Source organism: Triturus cristatus, chromosome 11 (genome assembly GCF_964204655.1).
Source record: "Triturus cristatus chromosome 11, aTriCri1.1, whole genome shotgun sequence".
Taxonomy (NCBI): domain Eukaryota; kingdom Metazoa; phylum Chordata; class Amphibia; order Caudata; family Salamandridae; genus Triturus; species Triturus cristatus.
Genome location: NC_140594.1, coordinates 173,965,619 through 173,988,449, shown reverse-complemented (window position 1 = coordinate 173,988,449; position 22,831 = coordinate 173,965,619). Strand labels below are relative to the sequence as shown.

Genomic DNA, 22,831 nt, shown 5'->3' with positions numbered 1-22,831 from the left:
AAATGGAGTATAGCTGGGCAGATCAACATCACAATCATTAAAGTATTCTGAGATTTTTCTAAAAGTCTCCACTATCTCTCAAAGGTTGTTAAGACTCTTCTCAGATTGTCAGCATAATGTTGCTTAGGTACAGGACAATATAGAGGTCCAGGGCCAAGAGTTTAAATTCAGTTAATGATATAAGTGAAATAAATAATTGGTTCTTGTGTATGGGAGGGCTGTGCTTTATTGGTGCTCTGCAGTCTATCGTGCCTTACGTTTTTATTTTATGCAGCTTATTCACTAGACCTACACCATAAAATGTAATGGTTTATGAAGTGGTGAGATGAAAGAATAATAGATCTCTTTTTATTATTGCAGATTTCATTTTTAGAACAGTCCTGGCTGTAACTGTTTTTACTTCTGCAGCACTCTGTATGTTAAACTTTAGAGTGACTTTTAGTGTTCTTTAAAAGTTGAAGTTCTTTTGGTTGTACAATATTAAGAATCTGCTTTTTTGATGTATACTTTAATACGACTGTAATGCTATGGCCTAATAATTACCAAGCAGCTGACCATTCCCAATTAGTTAATTTCAATGGTGGCTGTCTTAATCTCCAATGAGTTTGTAGTAGATGTTATATTTTTATGCATTTGTAAATGCTCATTTGTAAATTGGAACTTACTGATATTTTCCTGGATGAGCACTGCACATCTAGGATGTAGGTTTGTTCTTGATATGGAGATTGTTTCTGGCTCGAGTATCATATCCAAAAAGGACACAGATCTGTATTACCAAAACCCAGTATGTAAAACTATGAAGGATATCAAGAAAACGACACAGCGTGTGACTGAGAGGTCAAACACACTGTACGTGTGATGTGGCCATTCCTGAACAGCTCCGATAGAAAAGAGAAAGGTCTTTTTACAGCAGGACTATTTCTTTCAAAAGGAACTCACCCTGGTGCCACATGCACTTCACATACAAACTGTAAATGTTGGCCAAACAGGCATGTTCAGTTTGCATTTGTGCACCAATACGTTATTCTGAGGGACTGCGGCAGTGCCCTGCATAACTCCAAAGTTGGACCCTCAGCATAAAAGGGGGAAAACGGAAGAACAACACTCTTATATGCCATGCCGCTGGCAAGAGTACGAACAGGCAAATACATATATGCCTCATACCAGGTATTTAGAGGAATGCTGCAGAAGTATTGATTGTCCCCTTGCTGTTTGTCCTAGCAATGGAGCTCATCTCTGCTAAGCTGCAGTTGGAGAAGCAGGACTGGATATCCCCGTTGGCAGAGGGGATCCTTCTGGGTGAACTTGTATGGAGCTCTCGCAAGTGCAGGATGACTCTGGCAAAGTTGAAAGTTCCAACAGAATGAGGTGGCTGGTAGCACCGGAATTCAAATCTCAAAAAGCACGTGAATGTATAAACCCCACTGAGGTGTGAGTAAGGGGCAGGGTGCAAAAGGAATGTGGTGTGTGATTCAAAACTATCTCAGTAGAGATAACCAATCTTTATTATAACGTTCTACAGGATAGGGTTAAAAAGGCAACGTGAGACATGTTTCAGCCCTAGGTGACAATGAATTGTTCGGGGCATTTATCAGGACCATTATATCTAGTCACTCTGCTTCAAAAGTGCATAATTAATAAATTAAAAATCAGATACTCAGGATAAACATCAAGACCAACCATACGCAATTGTCGTAGTCAAGTCGGAAGGTCAGGAGATCCTAAGAGCACAGTATATGAGCCGACTCTACCAACTCCAGAGTCTAGAAATCTTGTGGCCATTTTTAAGCAAAGTGGGTATTTCACAATAAGAGAATTCATCCAATGGGATATGGCAAGCTTCACAAAGATAGGGACGCGCCAGAGAGATCACTCATGTCACATTTGAAATATTGTTGAGAGAAAGGGTCCTCCACAAAGGGCAATTCTTAACATAAAGAGTATTAATAATGGTAATGTGCAAGCTCTGTAGAGATTACAGGCAAACAGCCATAAACTCAGCGTCTGTTACACTTGCTTTATATCATGGAAGAAGGCATGAGAGTATTCAGTTGGATCTATAAAGCACTCCTGGAACATATAGGAATATCTCTAGCCAACCTGCGAGACGAATGGGAGTCCAATATGGGAATGGAATTCAAAAAATTGTGAATGGCTTTGAGCCCTAGCCTCTAACCACAAGGTCTCCTGTTGCACCAGTTTTAAATATATCCACTTTAATTTACTGTTCAGGGCCCATACAGTCTACTTTAGAACGATAATCTTAAGGCACAGACTTGTGTAGTGTGGATGTATGTAGACATGGACTATTCTGATTCCCAAAGGAAGAAAATATATTTTTAGACATTGTACTCTTTTTGGCTAGAGGAACTATCACAATGACATGGAAGGCAACAGAACTTCCATCTCTTACCAAATGGCATGCATAAAGCAGAACCACAATCGGCTAATGCAGAGTATTTTGCGTTTACATAGGGAAGAGCAAAGAGGGCTGAGAAAGCAGGCTTGCACATTAAGAAGAGGACCACCTGCAGATGCTCTAAAGTGAAAATCTAACTAGCCACCGTGATTTCAATACTATCACCCACTAACAACATGTAATGATTGTACTACACTTCTACCCTGAGAGCTTCTCTGTTTATTTTTTTTGCTGCAGTTATATATAGCGCAAACTTGACCCGAAAGTATTGGAGCGATTTACATGAGCACCAGTTACACTACAGAAGGTCACATTAATATTTCTTTTAGGCGGTGTTTAGCCGACGCCGAGACTCAAACTTGTTTCCCCAGTGCCAATGCTGGCAGCTCAGACCCTAACGCCACATCCTCGTCCATTACAATAAGTGGACAAAGCAAGAATCTTCAAAAAGGGCAGTTTCGATAAACATTATTAGATGTCTCTGCAACACAAAGTACTACAGCGCTGTGATATCACAGTTTAATAATAGGTATTTCCTAGAGTTACATAAGAGAACTTTTCCTGCGATTTAAAGTTATAAAAAATGTTAATAAATAACTGAGAATGTGTACACATAAAATAACTGCTACAAAGCGATGAAATTGGGCAAACTCGAGCCAAAGATAGATCCAAATCTGGGGTTGATGCACAACCCAATGCTAGAGTTGGTTTGAGCTGACTTCCCCTGGGGTCACTTAGCGCTGGGTGAGAACCCCCAAATGGAACGTCTGGGGATCAGGTAGGTCTGTGAAACTAGAGTGCGCATCAGAGGGAGCCTGGAGAAATGTGAAGATCTGCAGCATGGCCTTCTTGAAGGCCTCAACCTGCTGCAAAGTCCAAGATGGCCCAGGGAACTCGATCACATTTGCTCTAGTTTCAGAATCAGACCCGAAAAGGAAGGAAAAGCCAGGGTTGACTTTCTAGAATGCAGATTGCAGGACCTCTTTCTTGAAAGAGCCAGAATCTGGACATTGAAGTGCATACTTTACATCTGCTTTGCCTCTTTTTCAAGTTGTCCTTCCACTTCTCTCACTCTTACCTTAAGAAGGTGACCTCGATCTGCCTCATGTTCTGGATCAAGAATGGGCATGTTTCTTGTGTTAAGGGGAGATAGGGCCCGACATCGTAGGTTTCAGTCTGACTACAGTATCAAGATGATGGTGGTTGGAGTGAAACCTTGGGGGGGATTCTGCTGCAGCCCGTGGGAGCGTCGGCAGCCACCATAATCCCCTAAGGACAGTGGAGCCAGGCTCGGCTCCGCCATCGGGATTGTGATGGCACTTTTCAACAGCCTTTTCATGTCGGCCTTTCCGACATGGAAAGGCTTTTGGAAAGTGTCTATTGGGGCTCCTCCCAGGGCCCCCTACCCCGACCCTCAGCTATGGGGTCTTGGGGGCTAAACATCCCTGCACCATGTGGCAGGCACTGTGAGGCACAGAGGTACATGCCACACGGTGCAGGGATGTTTAAAAACATCCATTTTACAATGGCAACTTGTGCTGTGGGCCTTTTCCGCCCACCACACAAGGTGCCATTATAAAATGGATGTTTCCGACCCCCCCATAGGGCGGTCGCATCCTAATAATGAGTTTGGAACTGCTGACCTAAGGCTGTCCGGTTGCAGACCGCTACAGTCCTACATCGTAATGAGCACCAGAGTTTGGATTCCTGTTCCTTGACTTTGAGATGCGAGAGGGAGCATTTATCACAGGATTATGAGTCACAGTTGATGCTGCGGCATTACAGGTTGACATCATTCAGCTCCATGACTGATATCTTACTTTGACATGCATAACATGGTTTGAAGCCTTTTGTTTCCAGGGTGATATCTTCGCACGCTGCCTGAAGTAACTGATCAAAAAGGTTTTGGCATGAACCGATATCTAAAGGAGTGGGAGCTCTAAATAGTAGAATAGCTCCGTTTATGTGGGGTATTGTTGTAACTTATGTTTCCCTGCTGCTCAGCTAGAATGACTGTGGTGTGGAATGTTGGATGGATGGAATGTTGGATGTCTGTGAATGTCAGTTGGGTATGGGCTGAGCAGCAGGACAGCTGCTCCTGGTGGGGTTTCTCTTGATTACTTAACAACTTGAATAAAGATCTTAACCAAACTACTTAAGAAGAACGGACCATCTTTCATTTGGATTACAACATTTTGGCGATGTTTTGAAGAAGAATCCACGTGTGCCACCTATTGGAACTTAAAGAAAAAAACGGAACTTGACAGGAGAACTTGAAAAGAGAAGTCCATGGATGTTTAAGAAACCTGACAGGTACATGAAATATTAGCGAAAGAAACCAAAAGGTAAAAGTTTTTTTTTTTTTGAAGGAAATTAGAAACAAGTATGTACTGCTGTCTGGCACCCAAACCCCACCAGTGACCCTGCCAACGGTCGCCCTTTAACCCAAGCGTGCCAGATATGTGTTTAGTACATGTTTATCGGGGGCAAAGATCGGGCCTCAGTACTAAGTAATGAAGATTCAGATTTCAGTGTGATGAATTCTGATGTGTGACGATCGGGGGCTAAGATCGGGCCTCAGAGCTAATTAATAAGGATTCAGGTTTCAATGTGATGAATTCTGATGTGTGACGATCGGGGGCTAAGATCCGGCCTCAGAGCTAATTAATAAGGATTCAGGTTTCAGTGTGATGAATTCTGATTTGTGACAAACGGGGGCAAAGATCGGGCCTCAGAGCTAATTAATAAGGATTCAGGTTTCAATGTGATGAATTCTGATGTATGACGATCGGGGGCTAAGATCGGGCCTCAGTGATATTTATTGAAGATTCACGTTTCAGTGTGGTGAACCTTTTAGTGTGCTGTTCGGGGGCAAAGATCGAGCTCCGGCGTATGTTTTAAATATATTACTCGGGGGCAATGACCGGGCCCCGGTGAGAAGCTGCTAAGCTTTTATTTGACTGTGAATACGAGCTCCGTGGCTGTTTGGTGTCAAGTGAGGGCAGTGAATTTTTGAGGCTTCTGAGCTTCACGCATCTTTGAACAGTGCTTGAATTTTTTTTTTTGGCAGCGAACGTTTTCAAAGAGAGAGATGTGCAGATGACTACGGAATGTCTACGGTATTCATTAGGTTTTGACTGTAGTCTTCAACGTGTGCGTTCACAGTAACGGATTAACTGCCATAGTTTAAATGAAAAAAAGAATCCTGCACGAGAGGGACAATACGTGCCAGCTTACCTCCTCATGGAGACTGTCGGCGTCACCATGACACCATCCCTTGTGTGACGAGTCCTCGCTCCAACCTGCCTGCGTCAGTGGCAATTTTGGATGCATGTCCTTGCCGAGAACCACCCAGTTCTACGTGGATATGCGTGCCTTCGAGTTATGTAAATAACTCAGGCGCACACAGTTTATAGGTCTAGGTATTGACAACAATGTCAATTGGGAGTGTCAGAATAATAGTAATCTTGCTGCGCTGAGATCGACTGTTTGCCAAAGGAAAAAAAATGTGAGGTATTTTATCGGTTTTAATCTTCTTGCCTTGCTGATGCGGGATATGTGGTTTGGTAACAGCTGACTGTGTATACTACGGTGGAAATATTGACGCATGTCTGTTAGCTCTGGGTGTAAAAAAAAAAACCATTATTGAGAGGAAAAGATCCTGCCTTTGCTGACGTTTGATCCATGATGGGGACGGTAATTAAAAACAAGTGCGTGATGGGGGGCATTGAGCCCAGAGCCGGGACAATGATACTAGGATATAGAATCCAGCAGCCTCCAGATTGAACCTGGAACCGGGATAGTAATCCCAGAAGTTGGCGATTGAGCCACAATTAGAAGGGGTCAGAGGGTCCCAGAATTTTGAACCACGACAGAGAGCCAAGTCCCATAATTGGAATTGGGAAGGGACACAAGTCCCAGAATATGAACCACTGTGAATATGGAGTATGAAGTGGCGGTTAAGTGTCCAGTCACTCATTGGTTTGTGTCGTGTATGTGATGGCTGTGTTATATGAAGTCACTCATTATTACAAGTTTGTTGTGGATTGATTGTATGTGAATAAGTCATCCATTGACTTAGTGAATGAATTTGAACCACGACGGAGAGCCATGTCCCATAATAGGAATGGGGATGTGATATGTTGTGTATGTGGTGGTGGTTAATGGTTGGGCCACTCATCGGTTTGAGTCGTGCATGAGATGGCTGTGTTTTGTTAAGTCACTCATTATTAGGTTTGGTTTGTTGTATTATGTGTGGGAATGTAACACCTATTGTATTGGTGTTTAGGTTTTTGGGTAAGTGTGAGTGGTAGATTTATTGGATGTGTGTGTTGAAGTGTTATGAGGGTGATTGTTTTCTGATCTACGGTGCGCACGTTGTGTCCTGATTTATGTAATGTTTTAGGGTTTGTTCCCCGTATGTTGCTCGTCGTACCGGTCTGGCCAACTGGTGTGATCTATGGCATGTGGGTTTTGGTGTATGATGTAGGATGGTGGTTTAATTCAGGAAGCGTTGTGATACTTTGGTCAGAAGGTGATGTGGTGTGTAATCTTTGGTATAGTTTGTGTGTAAGTTGAGATGTAGTAAGGCGTGAAAGAATGTTCTTTCAATTAAACCCTGTGTGTGAGATGAGATGTAGTATGATGTGGTATGACGTTTCTTTCATGTTAGTTTGATGAGACGTGGTATGGTGTGACAGGGTATGATGTGAGTTGTTTATATTGTATTGCGTTATTTTCTTATTATTGGTGCATTGTATCCATTTTCGTGACTATATGTTATTTGCCATATTGTCATTGTTTTATTGTTTCATCTAATTTATTTTACAATGCACTTGTTCCCCATAAAGAAGGGAGATATGTTGTAACTTATGTTTCCCTGCTGCTCAGCTAGAATGACTGTGGTGTGGAATGTTGGATGGATGGAATGTTGGATGTCTGTGAATGTCAGTTAGGTATGGGCTGAGCAGCAGGACAGCTGCGGACCATCTTTCATTTGGATTACAAAGGTATCTCTAGAAACCTCTGTTTAAATTACCTATTTTAAAACTAAAATAAAACATGACTAAAAGAGTCAACATTTTCTGTGTACCTCCCGAGTACAAGCAAGGGATGGCTGACCTTGTCATTTTTCTATGTGAGGCACTCATCCTGGATCTTGCACTCATTTTAAACTAAAAAGATGTTGATGAACATCTAAGAATAATCATAATGAAAGGTGACCCAAGATCATCTCAGTCTTCCACCCATGGATGATTCAATGTTTGCCCTAATTATTGCAAAACCTATGCATCCTATGGACACGATCATTTGCAATCATACAAAACCCCACACAAAAACATAAGCGACTCCATTTTCCCCCGGCCTGCTTGACTTCATATACAGGGAGAGGGGCAAAGAGGCATCTTACTGTGAGCAGTTACAGTACCTCAAAAACTAGACATTGCTGCCACCAACCACAACCTCGCCAAATCTTAGGGTGCACTATGGGTGTCATTACGAAGCATTGCATTTGCAGATTGGAGAAACCCTTGTGATAAAAGGCCCCCTAGTCTGTGCCACCAGAAAAAGGGTAAATAAGGTAAACGGCCAGGACAAAGTTTAAGTGGTGAGGTGGAGCAGCTGATCAGTTATTTTTTATCCTTACTCTGAAGTCTGAGAGAATGTTGTGGAAACCAACAGAAAATAGATACTTATTTTGGAGCCTGCAAGGCAAACCTGTGTTTAATGCATAGACAGTTCTTATGACAGGCTTCCTCCAGCAAATACCACAAATAAGATAAGGAGCCATTAAGGAGAAACGGAAGCCATGAACCCTGGGACAGATGTACAAAGGAACTGGTTGCAAAAAGTAGCCACAATTTGCGACGTGACTTTTTGCAACCAGTATCTAATTTTGAAAACTGTTCTACGTACTAATAGGTCTGTTTGCAAAATACCAAATCAGAGTGTGTCACAGAACATCCCCTAATTAATATACATTAGACAATTGGCAAATTGTGACTCCCTCCAATCAGCTATTAGGCAGGTGGCAAATTGTGAGTTCCTCCAATCAGCTACCTTCACAAGGATACAGCCAACAAGGGACAGCAGACCATTATTGCTGTAAAAGTAATTCAAAGTGAGTTTTTTGAAACACCCCAAGTTTCTTAAAGTAAACAGGGCTGCTTTATAAAAAAGTTTTTTTTATTTTGTAAAACCTCAAAATAGAACCGCTACTATGATTTGCAAAGGCAAAAGGGTCGGTAACAGGTCATTGGATTGCGAGTGGAATTATGGTTGAAAACCATTGGTACCTATAGTACTCATTCGCAATTTGGAAGGAATGTCCAAACCATACCCCTTCTATGCAAATCCTTAACCATTTCTACACCCATTTTACGAGTCAATAAAGGCTGAATATCTTAGAAAATGGGTTTAGAAAAGTGGAAAAAGCTTTCTAGTTTAAGCAAATAGGGGGTTTGCAACCAGTTAAAAGTTGTGTACATCTATCCTCTTCTGAGCAAAAATAATGTTTACGGATATGATATAAAGACAGGCAAAGGTTCCACTTCCTCATTGTGTGTTGGGAAAACAATAGCTGAAATAGAAGCAAGTACATTATTTTGTAGGATATTCATGCAGCTGTACAGCACTTGCAATACACTGCTATATGCTCCTCTAACGCTCCCATGGCTTATATGGCAGAAGAAAAGTGAAAGTAAAAGTTCTTACTTTGATTGCATTTTGAGTATATTAGGACACATATGTTTGGTGAAAACGGCTTGTAATGGCTCACTGTCTTGAAAGCTCAAGTTATGAGTTTTGGTAATACCTGCAAAGAGAACAGATAAGAAGCTGTTTTGCAAACTTTCCATTTAACTCAACATGATCAATTAAATATTTACCATACACCTCATAGAAATGGAAAGCAATTGTTACAGCTTTTCATTAGAGCGACATGCGGTACAATACAAGAGAGATTGTAAAATGGGCGTTTCGTTTCTTTTTTTTTACTTAAGGACATTTTTTTAGGTGGTCTTGTCTTCTCATCTATATCTTCATGCCAAATTAACACAATTTTCTAAAGAGAATAGAGAATTCGGTTATTTGTCAAAAACACGAAGCAAGAAATAGGTGTCTTGGAAACCCAAGTTTTACTGAATGCCAAGCCACCTTAATTCACCCTGGACACCAACCGCCCCCTCACAGAACACACTGCCAAAAATACAAAGACGCCCTGACACCAGCTCTCTCTATCCAAGAAAGTGAAACCATTTCTTCCAGAAAGCAACTTCAGAACTGCTGTTCAGGCCCTCATACTCTTACATCTGGATGGTGGTAACGCTCTACTTCATAGATTCCAACACACCACACTTGTTCCCCTGAAGGGCTTCCTACATGCTACAGCACGTCTCATCCAGGGCTTGAAGAAATAAGAACACATTCGCCCCACCCTGATGCAATTCAGGTATCTCCCCTGGACGTCCCACATCTTCTTTAATATCAGCTGCATAATTTACAAAGCTATCACAACCAGCCCCTTCCCCCTACTCATCTTGAAGACAAGCTCATCATAATCTCTGGTGGCTCTCAGCACAACAACACCCAGGACACCTTTAGACTCTAGACTAAAAAGAGTACGAAAGAAAAAAGAAGACAGCAGATCTTTGCCATCTATCAATCCAGGTTCTGGAACAACATCCCTATATAAATCAGGACTGCTCCCACACTACTCCAATTAAGGAAAGAGTTGAAAACACACTACTTTAAAGAACACAACATCAAAATGCAATAACAGTCCACAAACCAGCTCCCTCTCCTAGTCACCTGTTGCATGTATCCTTGCTTTTGACTCTACTGCTGCCTTCGGGCTGGGTTCGCACTACACAAATACCACATACATACATATTAACTAGTACCTCATTTGTCAAAGAGATTTTAGAGACATAAACTGTGTCGAAACTGAAATGTTAGTAACATTGTGGCATTCAAATGTTTTTATTGTGCAGCAGGTTTGGCATAGTGTTACAAACCCCTTAGTTTCTAGGTAATCTAGATGTAGAAGGACAGTCATTGCAATCAGGGGGTTTTAAGATGGACTATGTTAAATGAGCTTGATGCCAATACTCAAATATAATTTATAATTATCACTATCACAATTAAATCATACAATAACCCAAACCGCTAGTCTTAATCAATAAATCACTTCATCTTTATTACAAAATCGCATTCTCATATCAAATCTATACTTTCTCATGATTATCTGAAACCTAGATACATAGATTAGTTAAAAGAACCTAACCATGCAAACTCCTCATTCACACTCTAAATTGATAACACTTGGAAGAGAGCTTCAACAAATATGGTGCAATTACCAATGTTAATGTCTATTTCCCATTGCATATATCTCTCAGCAAACAGAGCTAAATGAAGTTAGGGCTAATTAAGCTATTATGGGAGTGAACTGGATTACTATTTGAGCTCCTACACTGAGCTCACTAAAGAGTTCGCCCCAAAATTCTGTTAATGCACCACATGATCAAAACGTATGCATCCAAACCCCCTTTTTTACTTGCATCTATTGCATTTATTACTAGTGGCGATAGACATGTTATTAATTGTGTAAGTTGTATAATGTAATAGCCAGGCATTGAAAAACATCAGTCAATGAGCATTAGACCCTCTCAAAAGTGAATAGCCGAACTGGAAATATAATTTCCAGCAAAGTATTCTCTAGACGGATTTCAGTGCGTTTTTTACATTTGGCCCTCACTTCCATAGCGAGAGAAGTTTGTTTCACACACAATTTCCTATGCCAATAGCTCAAGGAGCAATTCTGTCTTTCTCAAAGAAAAACGTTTCTAACAAGGTCGGCTGATGCCATTATTTTCTCTTTTAAAAGACTATAGAAAAAAAGAGGGAAGTAGCAGCATTGTCTATTAGACATATATTTGAGGGCAGAGCTTTTAAAAATTCAGGCCCTCAAAAAAATGACCAAATTTAGTTATACCTAAACACGACCATCTATAAATCATCCCTTCTGTAAGACTCGGAGATAAATGCGTAAATGCTTACAGCACTGGAAGGGGGGTTTCAACATGCACGGCAGGGATTCTATATTGAACAAAAACCTTTTGATTTACTGTCCAAATATAGTGTAAGATTTTGTATCTCACTCTTTTGGAGCCTTCGGATTTTCTTATTGCTACAAGGTAAATTGCCTATACCAAAATCCTAAACATGATTAATACTGAAGAGTTATAAATGTGTTAGGAACACTACTTATGGAAAATCGCTAGATTTGTAGAGCAAAAGATGAAAATACACCAGCTCAATTCTGCTCTCATCTTTGGACAATTGTAAAATCTTTAAATTAGCCTGCAGACACTTGGAATTCTTAAGGTACAATATCCCTCACTAGTTCAATAAAAATGCTAACATCTAACTTATAGGAAATAGTCGAGAAAAATAGATGGAGAACAGAGATTTTAATTAAAGAAGCCCTCCCAACTATTGACAGTGAAAGGAATTTCCCTATTAGTAAAAATGTATGCATTTTTCTTATCAACCACTGTAGTGGGGGTGTTGGGCTATGGCCAACAACCACACACCCTCCCCTGTGCAGGTGTCAGGCATTGGCTGACACAACTGGGAGGGCAGAAACGGATCCTCCTCTGATTGCACCAGAGGATTCCATTTTTTTTTTAAAGGGCGGGGGAGATGTAGAATCACTTCTGCGTCAGCCCCCGCCACCTCCTGCACATCTGTTAAGTCAGTGCGCCACGAAGTGCGCTAACATCACAGATTCGCCACCAGAGTGGCAACAGCAGCAAGGTAGGTGCCTCCCTACTCTGGTGGGGGAAAAAAAGCCTAAAAAGGCCTCCCACGTTCTAGGGAGGCCTCATTGGAAAGACAAGAGTCTCCCCTTTCCAATGAGGCCTTCCTAAAACAGTTTCCTGCCAGTGGATAGCAGGCGTGCCACGATCCACAGCAAGGAAACCCACTAGACCACCAGGGATAGTGATTAGAGGGGGTCGGCCCTCATGGTGCATGGGCTGACCCCCCGTTGGAATAAAACAATATAAAAAAGTAATTTATTTTCCTCCGGGAAAGGGGGAGGCGCAATCGCCCCCTGGGGAATTAAAAAATGTAATTTTTTCTTTTTTTTAAATGAGAAAGTGTATAAGGGGATAGGTCCTAAAGACATAGGTTGATCCCCTTAGGGGCCCTTTTGTTTATTTTAGACATGTGTCGATTGCGCCCAATAACAGACAATAAAGTTATACTATCAGAAAAAGTCCTGCATTATACTGCCTAATTGCCTTTCTTGCTGCATAATGTAGTCAACCCTGTCACATATTGGGTGCTCTCCTTCCACATAATTCCAGTGACCGTGGTGATAGCATTGTGTGTTTTCACAAGGAGTACGTCTGTGCACAAAGTTGCAGAGGCTATTATGTGAATGGGGGCTTCCTGAGTGCAAAAATAGATGTTTGACTTTAGGATATTAGTTTTATACTGGCAAAGGCCCAGCAACTCCACCTACAATAAAGATTTGCATAAGGCATGACAAAAGTATGCTGTGGGATTGGTTATGTGGCAAGGTGAAGTGATACTGTCTTTTTTTTGTCTTTTGTTTAGTGTCGTTGGAGAATCTGCAGTTTCTGGAAACCAGATAAGATAAATAATTTTGGGGCTCATTAGGATGTCAGTGGGACGGCAACTGATAGGTCGTCGGTGGTGGTCCCACTGACATCTAGCTGATTCGTTTGACCGGTGCATTATGATGCGTTTGGCCAGACACATCGGTCAGAGGGACCAGCCGATGACGCGCCGGACCGTCGGACGGATCGTAGTTGCTATAATAGGGGCGGTGTCTGCTCAGGGCCTGCCATAGGGATTACGAGGTCCCTTTCCGACAGCCTTTCTATGGTGGTCAGACCGCCATAGAAAGCTGTGAGAAAGGGACTTTTGGAGCTCCTAGCACAGCCCCTGTCCCCCTTGGTCCTCCGCTATGAGGCCCAAGGTGCACCTCTGGTGCCCCTCCATACATCCATGCCCCATGTGGAGCCTGGCACACAGTGCAGGGATGTTTGTAAACATGCTTTTTGCCATTGGGGATTGTGCTGCAGCCCTTTTCTGGGCCACAGCACAAGCCTCATTGGCAAAATGCAGTCAGATCGTAATTTGGCGTGCGGGACCGCCGGCTCCCATTCCCGCAACGATGGCGCTCAGACGCTCGTCAGACTGCCATCTTAATCAGCCCATATTATTTATTTACTGTTGCTCAAATCTCACACACACCTACCAACTGATTTAGAACAATACTTCTGCTTTCAACATAGGACAGTGTTTTAGAAAGATGGTTTTAGGCAGTAGTAGAGATGGAGTATTGGTGGATGACCACTGCCCAGGCCCTAACTCAGGTTATGGAGAATAGTTATGAGGCAAGATCAGAGTCCGAGACAGCAGATACTGGAACAGCATCTGAGGGAGAGGAAAATGGAGCAGAATATGGCAGTGATTTTTCATTTTATGGAGTTCCATCTAAAGACTCATCTTCCAGCGATTCTGAGGGACATGATAATGGCAGTCGTGCTGTCCCTTTGTGAACACAGTCTGTGCAGTGGAGCAACTGTAGGAGGTTAGATCAACCCAGAGAGCAGGTACGGGCGGCGGCAAGCACAGACAGAGTGCTCTCTTGGCATCCCCCCAATTAATTCAGCCCAAATTCTGCCTTTCACTGGCGACGCTGGATATAAAGCCGATACAGCCAATTTTTTGCCAATTGACTGCGTTCATCTCTTTTTTGATGTTGACTTACTTGAGCAAATTATGCAGCAAACAAATTTGCGTGCCAAACTATTTCTGAGGGAGCGAGGAGGCCCGAGATTTATATTCCTGGAAAGAATATAGCCATCAATGAGTCCTTGATCCTGCACAAAGAGCGACAGCGTTCAGGCAGGACATTACGAGCAAAAGAGCTTACTATGGCATTGCGTTGTGCATGCCGTGTGACAGCTCTACTGGCTATGTGTACAAATTAAAGAGTGTATATAGGGAAGAATTCCACTCTAAACCCCAAAATTTGCCCTCCCACGCTAGGATTCACAGCCACTCCTTCACAAAGGTTATAAACTTTATGTGGACAAATTCTATGCAGGAGTAGCGCTGTTTAAAGCTGGCACTATGGCATGCTGTACAGTTCATTGTGACCGCAAAGGTTTCCCGTAGGAGCTTGCTTGTAAGAAGCTCCAGAAATCCAACAGCACTGCGTTGCGTTCCAATGACCTGCTCGCAATCAAGTTCTCTGATAGGTGTGATGTGTAAGTGCTCACTACAATTCATGATGAGAGCACTTTCCCTGTCATGGTTTGGGGTCAGATGGCTGAAGTTCACAAGCCCACCTGTATACTTGATTACAAGTACATGGGCGGAGTTTATGAGAATGACCAGGTTCTTCAGCCATACAATGTGAGTTGTTAAACCCGTACTTGTTATAATATACTGTTTACCCACCTGATCCAGATGAAAACACACAATGTGTATGTTGTTTATCATCAGAAAACCACAGGAAGAAGCATTTCTTTCCTTGACTTTCAGTTGATCATCATTGAAAGTCTTACTGCTCTAGAAGCAGAAGCCTCCACTTCATATGCTCTGGAGGATGTGGCAATGCTGCAAGATCGACACTTTGCTGATCGAATTCCTGAAACAGCTAAAAAGAAATAACTATGTTTTTGTTGTGAAGTATGGGGAAATTGACTGAGGAGGAGCTGCGGTTCAGTAAACCTTTCAATGGCTGTGCATGGATACCTACCTACCTTCCATGGGTCACTACGTCACACAGGCAAGCATCTGTAGAATTTGTGTTTCTCTACTTGAGGAAATCATGGACTTGCTTATGTCCTGCTTGACACCTTTATCTGCCGTCATAACATGGTAGGAGTTCTGTTCACTGATTGACACGTGCATTATAGTCCACATGATGCACCACCCTTTTTCATAGTCTCGATCAATGCGTCTGCTTCCTCCCCTGTCTGATAGCTGTGCATTTGGTGTTCCACATAATGCTGAGCATCGCAGGAAATTTCAATTGGGCCTCAGCCCCTAGCCTATTCAACTCCTCCATTCATTTTCCCAGCTCCCACTGCTTCTGGTCTGTTGCACGGTGAACATACGACTGGATAGAGAAGGAGTAGTTTTCGGCTTTATACGGGACATTCCTCAGGGCTGCTGTTAATATTAGTTCCTTGACAGAATACAAAAGGAAATTCACAAGGATCTTTCTAGGCTTCTGTCTTTGAATGTTTCTTTTGAAGGGGTCCTGGTGGACACGTTGTATCTCTTGATTCAAATTAATGTCAGCCCTCTCTTCCAGAACGGAATCCTTTAATAGCTTGATTATAAATGCCTTGATGTTAGTCCCCTCTTCGGCTTCCGGGATGTTCAAAAACCTCAAATTATTCCTTCTTGAATGATTCTCAATTCTTTCCAAGTACTCCCTGAGTCCTAGGTTCTCTTTAGGGAGTGCACCCAGCCCGGCAGCGTTTTCAGCGAGGTCTTTCCTCATTAAGCACACTGCTTACACCATGAAATAACCCAACACAACCGTGCATGGATTTGCCACACATGGTTTTCTCATCTCGGTATTCCAGGAGTTATAAGTTATATATTATAGCCAACTCAAACGGTTGTAAAAGCCAGTTCATCCTAATCGTATATTATTTATGGCTTCCTTTTTAAGTTGTCCTATTTCATTTCAATGCGGGCATTTGAGACTCATGGTGTTCTTACGCGAGTTTCATAATTATTCTCTTGTCAATGGCTCCAATTCTTTCCTTTACTATGGCTATCGCTCATAGAGGCTAGTTTTGATTTACAACCACATATGCAGAGCACATTTCCAGATTTTTTTTTTTTTTTTTTAAACCTATTTTATTGTTTTAAAACATAGAAAAACACAACTTTTGGCATTTCAACAGAGTGACAATAACACATTAGCAGAAGTTTGGCATTGGTAAGTACAAATACAGAATGTTCAGGCTAATTCGAACACCCTCCCCTCCCTCATCCTAATATCTATTAACTATCAAGGCCCACCCTCTCCAGATGCATAGCAAACATAGTATTGCTTGTGCATGTCTCCCAAGACTCTGAGTAGAGTATCATTTTGGGTTACACCTGGCACTCTTATATATCATATTCACATGAGATATCTGCGGGGTCTGTCTTTTATTATGCTCACATTATTTTTGTTTAGTCTGCCCGCTGTTAGTTATTTAGTGCAGTGAAGGTTCAGCAGACACAAACTGTTCCACCAGCGCATCCCATTCCAGCTATATCGGATCTTTCCTTAAACCCCTATTTTCTTATCGCCATACTTTCAGCCCTCCCCCATCGTACTACTTCATTATGCCATGTTAACACTGCCGGAGGTTGCGCAGATTTCCATCTCAATGTAATTGATCGTTTCGCCAATATAAGTAGTAAATTAGCAAATTTATACTGCGTTCCTTGAGACCTGTGCTTTTTACAAAGCCCTAATATACCAAATTCCACAGTGTTTTTTCCTATTCCTGGTGTCACCTCATTAAGGATTTTGTAGACTGTCTCCCAGAAGGGTGCCAACTTTGCGCATGCCCAAATCATGTGTAGCAGCTGATCCAGCGCAAGACTGGGAAATGGAGAACAACATATACCGATATCCTCCCTGCGTCGCAGACCCGTCGTCACACACACTCATTCATATATGCATTCATTGGTGGGGCTCATAACACGAACACTCACACAATCTATTCAAGAGTTTGCACACAGGAGGGATGAGTGATTCAAGCGCCGGACATGTGGGAAAAACACCTTATTACCTATAGGGAAGGAAAAATCATTTACAAATATACATTAATGCCGTTTCGCCTACGGATCCTTAATCTTAAAACATCAAGGCACTCCTCCCACTTCAGTCAATGGACCAAATTAGTTGGATTGGTTGATGGTGATTTAGAACCAGCTAAAACACATTTAAGACCTCAAATCTATTTCTTAAATGAAACTCACAACTCATGAATTCTCGTTAATCAATAATTATTTATCTAAAATTTCATAATGATTTTTGGTTCGCATTTGTCTCGTCAAAGTTTTAGAAAGTTTTATATCAAATTTTCAGTAAATCGTAGAACTTCATATTTACCTAATCTTATTATTTGGAGTCCTCTTATTCATTGGCTCTGTATATTTTTCGTTAGAGAGCAAGCCAAAGCTCAAAGTTCTTTGCTCAGCACGTTACAGTACCAAAGATCGGCAAAGGACCAGAGACGTGCAAGCATTTATCATCGTTCGTAGATTTAGGAAAAATTCGCAGTCATCAGATGATCGGGCAGCATCCAGACCTTCAAGGATTCATGAAAATGTTGCGCAAAATAGGAAGCAAAAAGGCGATGCGACAACGTACGAGAACGTGCGTAGACGTGCGAGATTCTCTCTATTCTATTACCCCCCTTTTATAATACAAGGAAGTAAAGATGATACAATTTAATAATTTAGGACAGTCGTGATTGGCTGGTTGAGATCGTCCGATGTCAGTTTTAAAGTTTTAGTTCAGTTTGAGGGGTGAGGTCATAAGTTAATCCAAAGTCAGCTTGCTCCGGTTTATTGTAAGGTTGATTGTTCTCTGATTTTGGCAGTCATCCCAGGCTACATCCTTGACCGGGGACATGGCAGGTGACAGAGGTTAATACGAGATTTAGGAGATTTCTTTGCAACTGGGCAGCTCACTCTGCGCCTCGTGGAACAGTGGCCACTTTGTCGTGTGGTGTCAGCGGCCATCTTAGATTTTAGGCCCAAATGCTAACTTAAGCGAAAAAAACACAAAAGAGTAATTAATATATAGAAACAATAAATCTAATGTTAACCTCTTACTAATCCCTTTATGTGCTTATATTTATCTAGCATATAGCAACATTTAAAGCCATTATATACACCTTCGTCGATCCTCCTCTTGGGCAGCATACAAAGCAACATATATCATGCAGTATTCTAATTACCACATATACTACTGTTAATATGCATACAGATTTTAGTCATAAAAGTTATTTTAGCCATGCAAATGCAAATCCCACGTGTAATTTTAATATTAATAATGTTGGTTAATAAACATGCAAACTTGTTTAATAATATTATAGTTAATAGATTATCTCATTAGTATTTTCATGCAGAATAGGGGAGGTATACAAAATGTTGTACTACCTGCTCCATCAATCCCCCCTTTGGTGATTTTTATCGCCACACCATTAAAATTTTGTATCAATTTGTCATAAAAAGCGAAATGAATTTTTTAGTTTACTTTTTTTTGCATTTTCAATCTCCTTTCTTCAACCATATCCAAGAACACTTTCTCCTCCTTCTTTAAACTACAAGTTAGATTATTTCTAAATATGGACTCTAATGTTAACTCTTTGGTTTCTAAGAAAAAGTCACCTAATACCTTTGCAGGTTTTACTTTATTCAATTTATTAATTACAGATTGAAAATGCAAAAAAAAAAGTACCTGAGGGAAGAGAGGAAAAGACAGTCTGGGATGTTGAAAAGGAAAAGCATTTGAAAGGAGAAGCCTGTCAAACAATTGCTTTAGATTGGCCTCAGAAAGGAAAGTTGTGTATTAGAAGGAATCAAACTGCATATGATAATTACTTTGTAGGTAACAGTGATTGCCATGATACATATCGAATCATGGGTGGATGGGGATTTAAAGGCGGAAATGATCCAGTTTTTCCTGGATTATATTTTATCTGCGGGAACAAGGCATATTATCGGTTGCCAGATCATTGGTATGGCACATGTTATGTAGGTCTGGTTTTTCCAAAGATATTCCACATGGGAAGAGGAGAAGATGGAGGAGTGTGGCTCAATGGTTAGAGCGGCAGACCCTGAAGCAGAGTTCTGGCCAGGGACCAGGGTTCAATTCCCACCTCAGCAGGGCTCGGGCTCAATTTCCTCGGACCTGTCTATTCTCGCCTCGGTGCCTATTCTAATCACGGGCCCCACGCTGCAACTCTGGGCAATAGCTTGCTTAGCCTCCACACCGGCCCCAACAGCGCTAAGGATGCCTGGCTTCACCCTGGGGGTGCCCAGGAGTGGACACTTCACAGGGAAAGCCAGGAGGGGTTCCACAGCGGTATGAGTATCAGCGCCAGGAAACCGCAAAAGGCGACACCGCAAGGTGGCTGTCTGGTGACAGTGCGCTCTATAAGTACCTTGACATTTACATTTACTTGTGAAAATATGTTATCTACATCTGAAAAATAATATTCTAATTTCCCTATTTTGTAAAACAAACTTGCTATTACACTACATGTTATTCCATACGTTACTGGAAGGTGATGGTAAGTCACTCCCTCCGATACAGATGCAGGTAACTTCATACAGACATAACAATCCCTCACATCCATGGTCTTTACATATTCATAAAATAGTTTTGAAAATACATTGTTAGAAAAATCATTTATAGACCTGTCTTTATGTAAATAATTTCTATCTATTTTAGTCGGATATACTTTCTGAAACTTTTCTACATTTGTTTTATTCTCACTATGTCCTTCTATTGTATCTAGTGTAACTTTAAATGAGATCATCAAAGCTAAAGCACTCCATAGAAGCATTAGTAATCCTGTACAACAACAACACATTTTAAACCACCTTCTAAGAAACGTACATCTAGCTTTTCTGCTTTCTGTGTTTGCCATTTTCGTAAAATGATCAGTATCTTTTGACTTAGCCTCTTCTACTTCACAACTAGTTTTGTCTAACCCAAGGCTCTAAGCACCTACTATTAGTTATGTCTTTTTCCGTATTTTATAGTCTTTCCATTAGCAGTATTTTTGTCTTATTCAGTTTGGCATTTGATCGTCTTTCACTTTTCTCTCATAATCTTGATACAGCACTTCCTGAACATCCGTTTCTTCTCCAATATCGGACAAGATAACTCTCAGGATTTCCGATTCTTTGTCTTCCTCAACCACTTCTTGTACAGTCACCTCTGGGTTTTCTTGGCTAGCTGCCTCTTCTTTAATCTCAGGCAGGGCCACATACGACCATTCCGGCGACTTATTCTTCTGGTTAGGTTTTCTCGTTCTTTTGTTTTCCTCTGCTGTAGTTATTTTCTCATTTTTCGATTTTTCTTGACTAGATACTTCATTCACTTGTTCTGCTCTTGGTGAATTCACTCGTGCTAGTCGGTATCTCAATCTCTTTATTTTGTTTGGCCAAATGTAATCTTTTGCTGATCTTTTTGAATTATTTCCTTTATTATTCTTTTCAGCTCTCCATGCTCTCTTTCTCAAGACTCGACCTTCTGGTTCCTCTTCATCACTATCCTCTGATTCTGTTACAACTTGCTTTTTGCTTTCAGCTGTTCTTCTTTCCACCACTTCAATTTTTCCTACTTCTGTCCCTCCTCGTGGTTCTTGCACACAATCTTCCTGCTGACTAACTATCCCTTCTTCTAACTGGGTGTTCGAATTCCCTAGAACTCCTCGGGGGTCTTCCGCAAGAATCTTTCCCTCACTTTACTTTCTGTATCTGGCACCTGTCCATCTACTTTTGTTATTTCAAGTGGAACTTCTCTCGGTTTTCCATCAAAAACTTCCTTATCAACAATTTCTTTGATTGTCTCCTCACTGCTTTTCTCTTTTCTCCAATGTACCTGTGCTTGTTCAGTCTCTGAGTCTGAGCTGGTATCAGAAATCTGTAATTTGGTTCTCAAGGGAATATTTTCTGGGGCGATAATAACATCTGGTTCTGTTTCCCCCCTTTCAGGATTCTCTCTTGTTCTTGTTTCTTCAGCATCTGATTCAGAACTAGTCTCTGACTCTTCAAAATATTCTCCTTCCTTGTTATCCACTGGATTTGGGATTCTCAATGTGTGACTAGCATGTATCCCGTTCTTTATTCCAGAACACTTTACAGCTGCTGTTGTGGTCAAAATCACTTGTCGTGGTTTTCCCCAACGTGGGACCAGACAGTTCCTTCTTCTGTGTACTTTAATTCTCACCCAGTCTCCTGGGCTCAGATCATGAGCTTGCTTCTTTTCAAGGGTGGTGGCATACGATCCAACCTGATGAAACACAGAATAAACTGCGTCAGCCAGCTCCTTACAGTAATCCAACACCAAGTCATCAGTTATAGGCAACAACTTGTTGATTGGTATGAAAACATGTCGCATTGCTCTTCCCATGACAATTCATGGGGACTCAGACCTGTGTTCCTATCTGGAATAGATCTAATAGTCATGAGTACCAGAGGCAAGACATCAGGCCATTTCAAACCTGTGGCTAAACACATTTTTCCCAATCGGTTTTTAATGGTGCCATTCATTTGTTCCACCACGCCAGAAGCCTCTGGGCGATAAGCACAATGTAGTTTCTGTAGTATATTCAATGCTTCACAAATCAATTTCATGATCTCATTAAGGAAATGTTTTCCTCTATCTGATTCAATTGTGACTGGGAACCCAAATCTAGGGTTGAATTCCCTCAAAAGCAATTTTGATACTGTGATTCCATCACTTCTTCTTGTGGGATATGCTTCTACCCATCTAGAAAACAAGCAGACCATCACTATAACATACCTCAACCTGTTGCAAGGAGGCATTTCAATGAAATCAATCTGCATTCTGGTGAAAGGCCCTTCTTCTCGACCTATCGTTCCTAGACTTACAACTGTTTTCCTTCCAGGATTGAACTGCTGACATATAAGGCATCTTTGACAAAGGCTCCCAGCTACAAGTCTGAATTTTGCATTATACCATGTTTGCTTAAATGACCTAACCATTGCTTCTCTCCCTCCGTGTGCTTGTCCATGATACATCCGCGCCATGGCAGACACCATGCTATCAGGCATGACTGGTCTTCCATCTCGATAGATCCACACATGATCTGTTTCTCTTGGTGCACATCCTGCTTTTACCCATTGTCTCATTTCCTCGTCTCCTGCTTCTTCCTGCAACTGCCTCACTTCTTCCCAGGTACTCACAATGTTAGTAAACAGTAGGGGACAAGAATTAATTTCCCTTTCTTTCGCCATGTTGATCGAATTCCGATTACGAGCACAGTATTGAGCCACATCGTTGGCATACTTGTTACCAACTGCGAGATAGTCTCCCGTCTGAACGTGAGCAGCACACTTCACAACGGCCAATTGCTTAGGCAGCTGCATTGCCTCTAGCAACTTCCCAACCACTTCAGCATTCTTTATAGGAGTTCCACTTGAAGTCAGAAATCCTCTCTGCAGCCATATCTGACCGAAATCATGCACAACACCGAAGCCATACTGACTATCAGTTATCACAGTCACCCTCACATTCTTTCCCAACTTGCATGCTCTAGTTAAGGCTACAAGTTCAGCAACCTGGGCTGATTTTACTCCCTATAGGTA

The 22,831-nt window shown here is 41.6% G+C and overlaps 1 protein-coding gene across 1 annotated transcript in view; it reads right to left on the bottom strand.

The window, feature by feature from the left end:
- RAD9B (RAD9 checkpoint clamp component B) overlaps positions 1-22,831 on the bottom strand; it is a gene marked incomplete at its 5' end in the record, with an annotated part of 711,521 nt that overhangs the window by 378,021 nt on the left and 310,669 nt on the right. Inside the window, one exon of the mRNA XM_085632854.1 lies at positions 9,134-9,233. Coding sequence (XP_085488980.1) covers positions 9,134-9,233 — 100 coding nt within the window. The remainder of the gene's footprint in view (positions 1-9,133; positions 9,234-22,831) is intronic.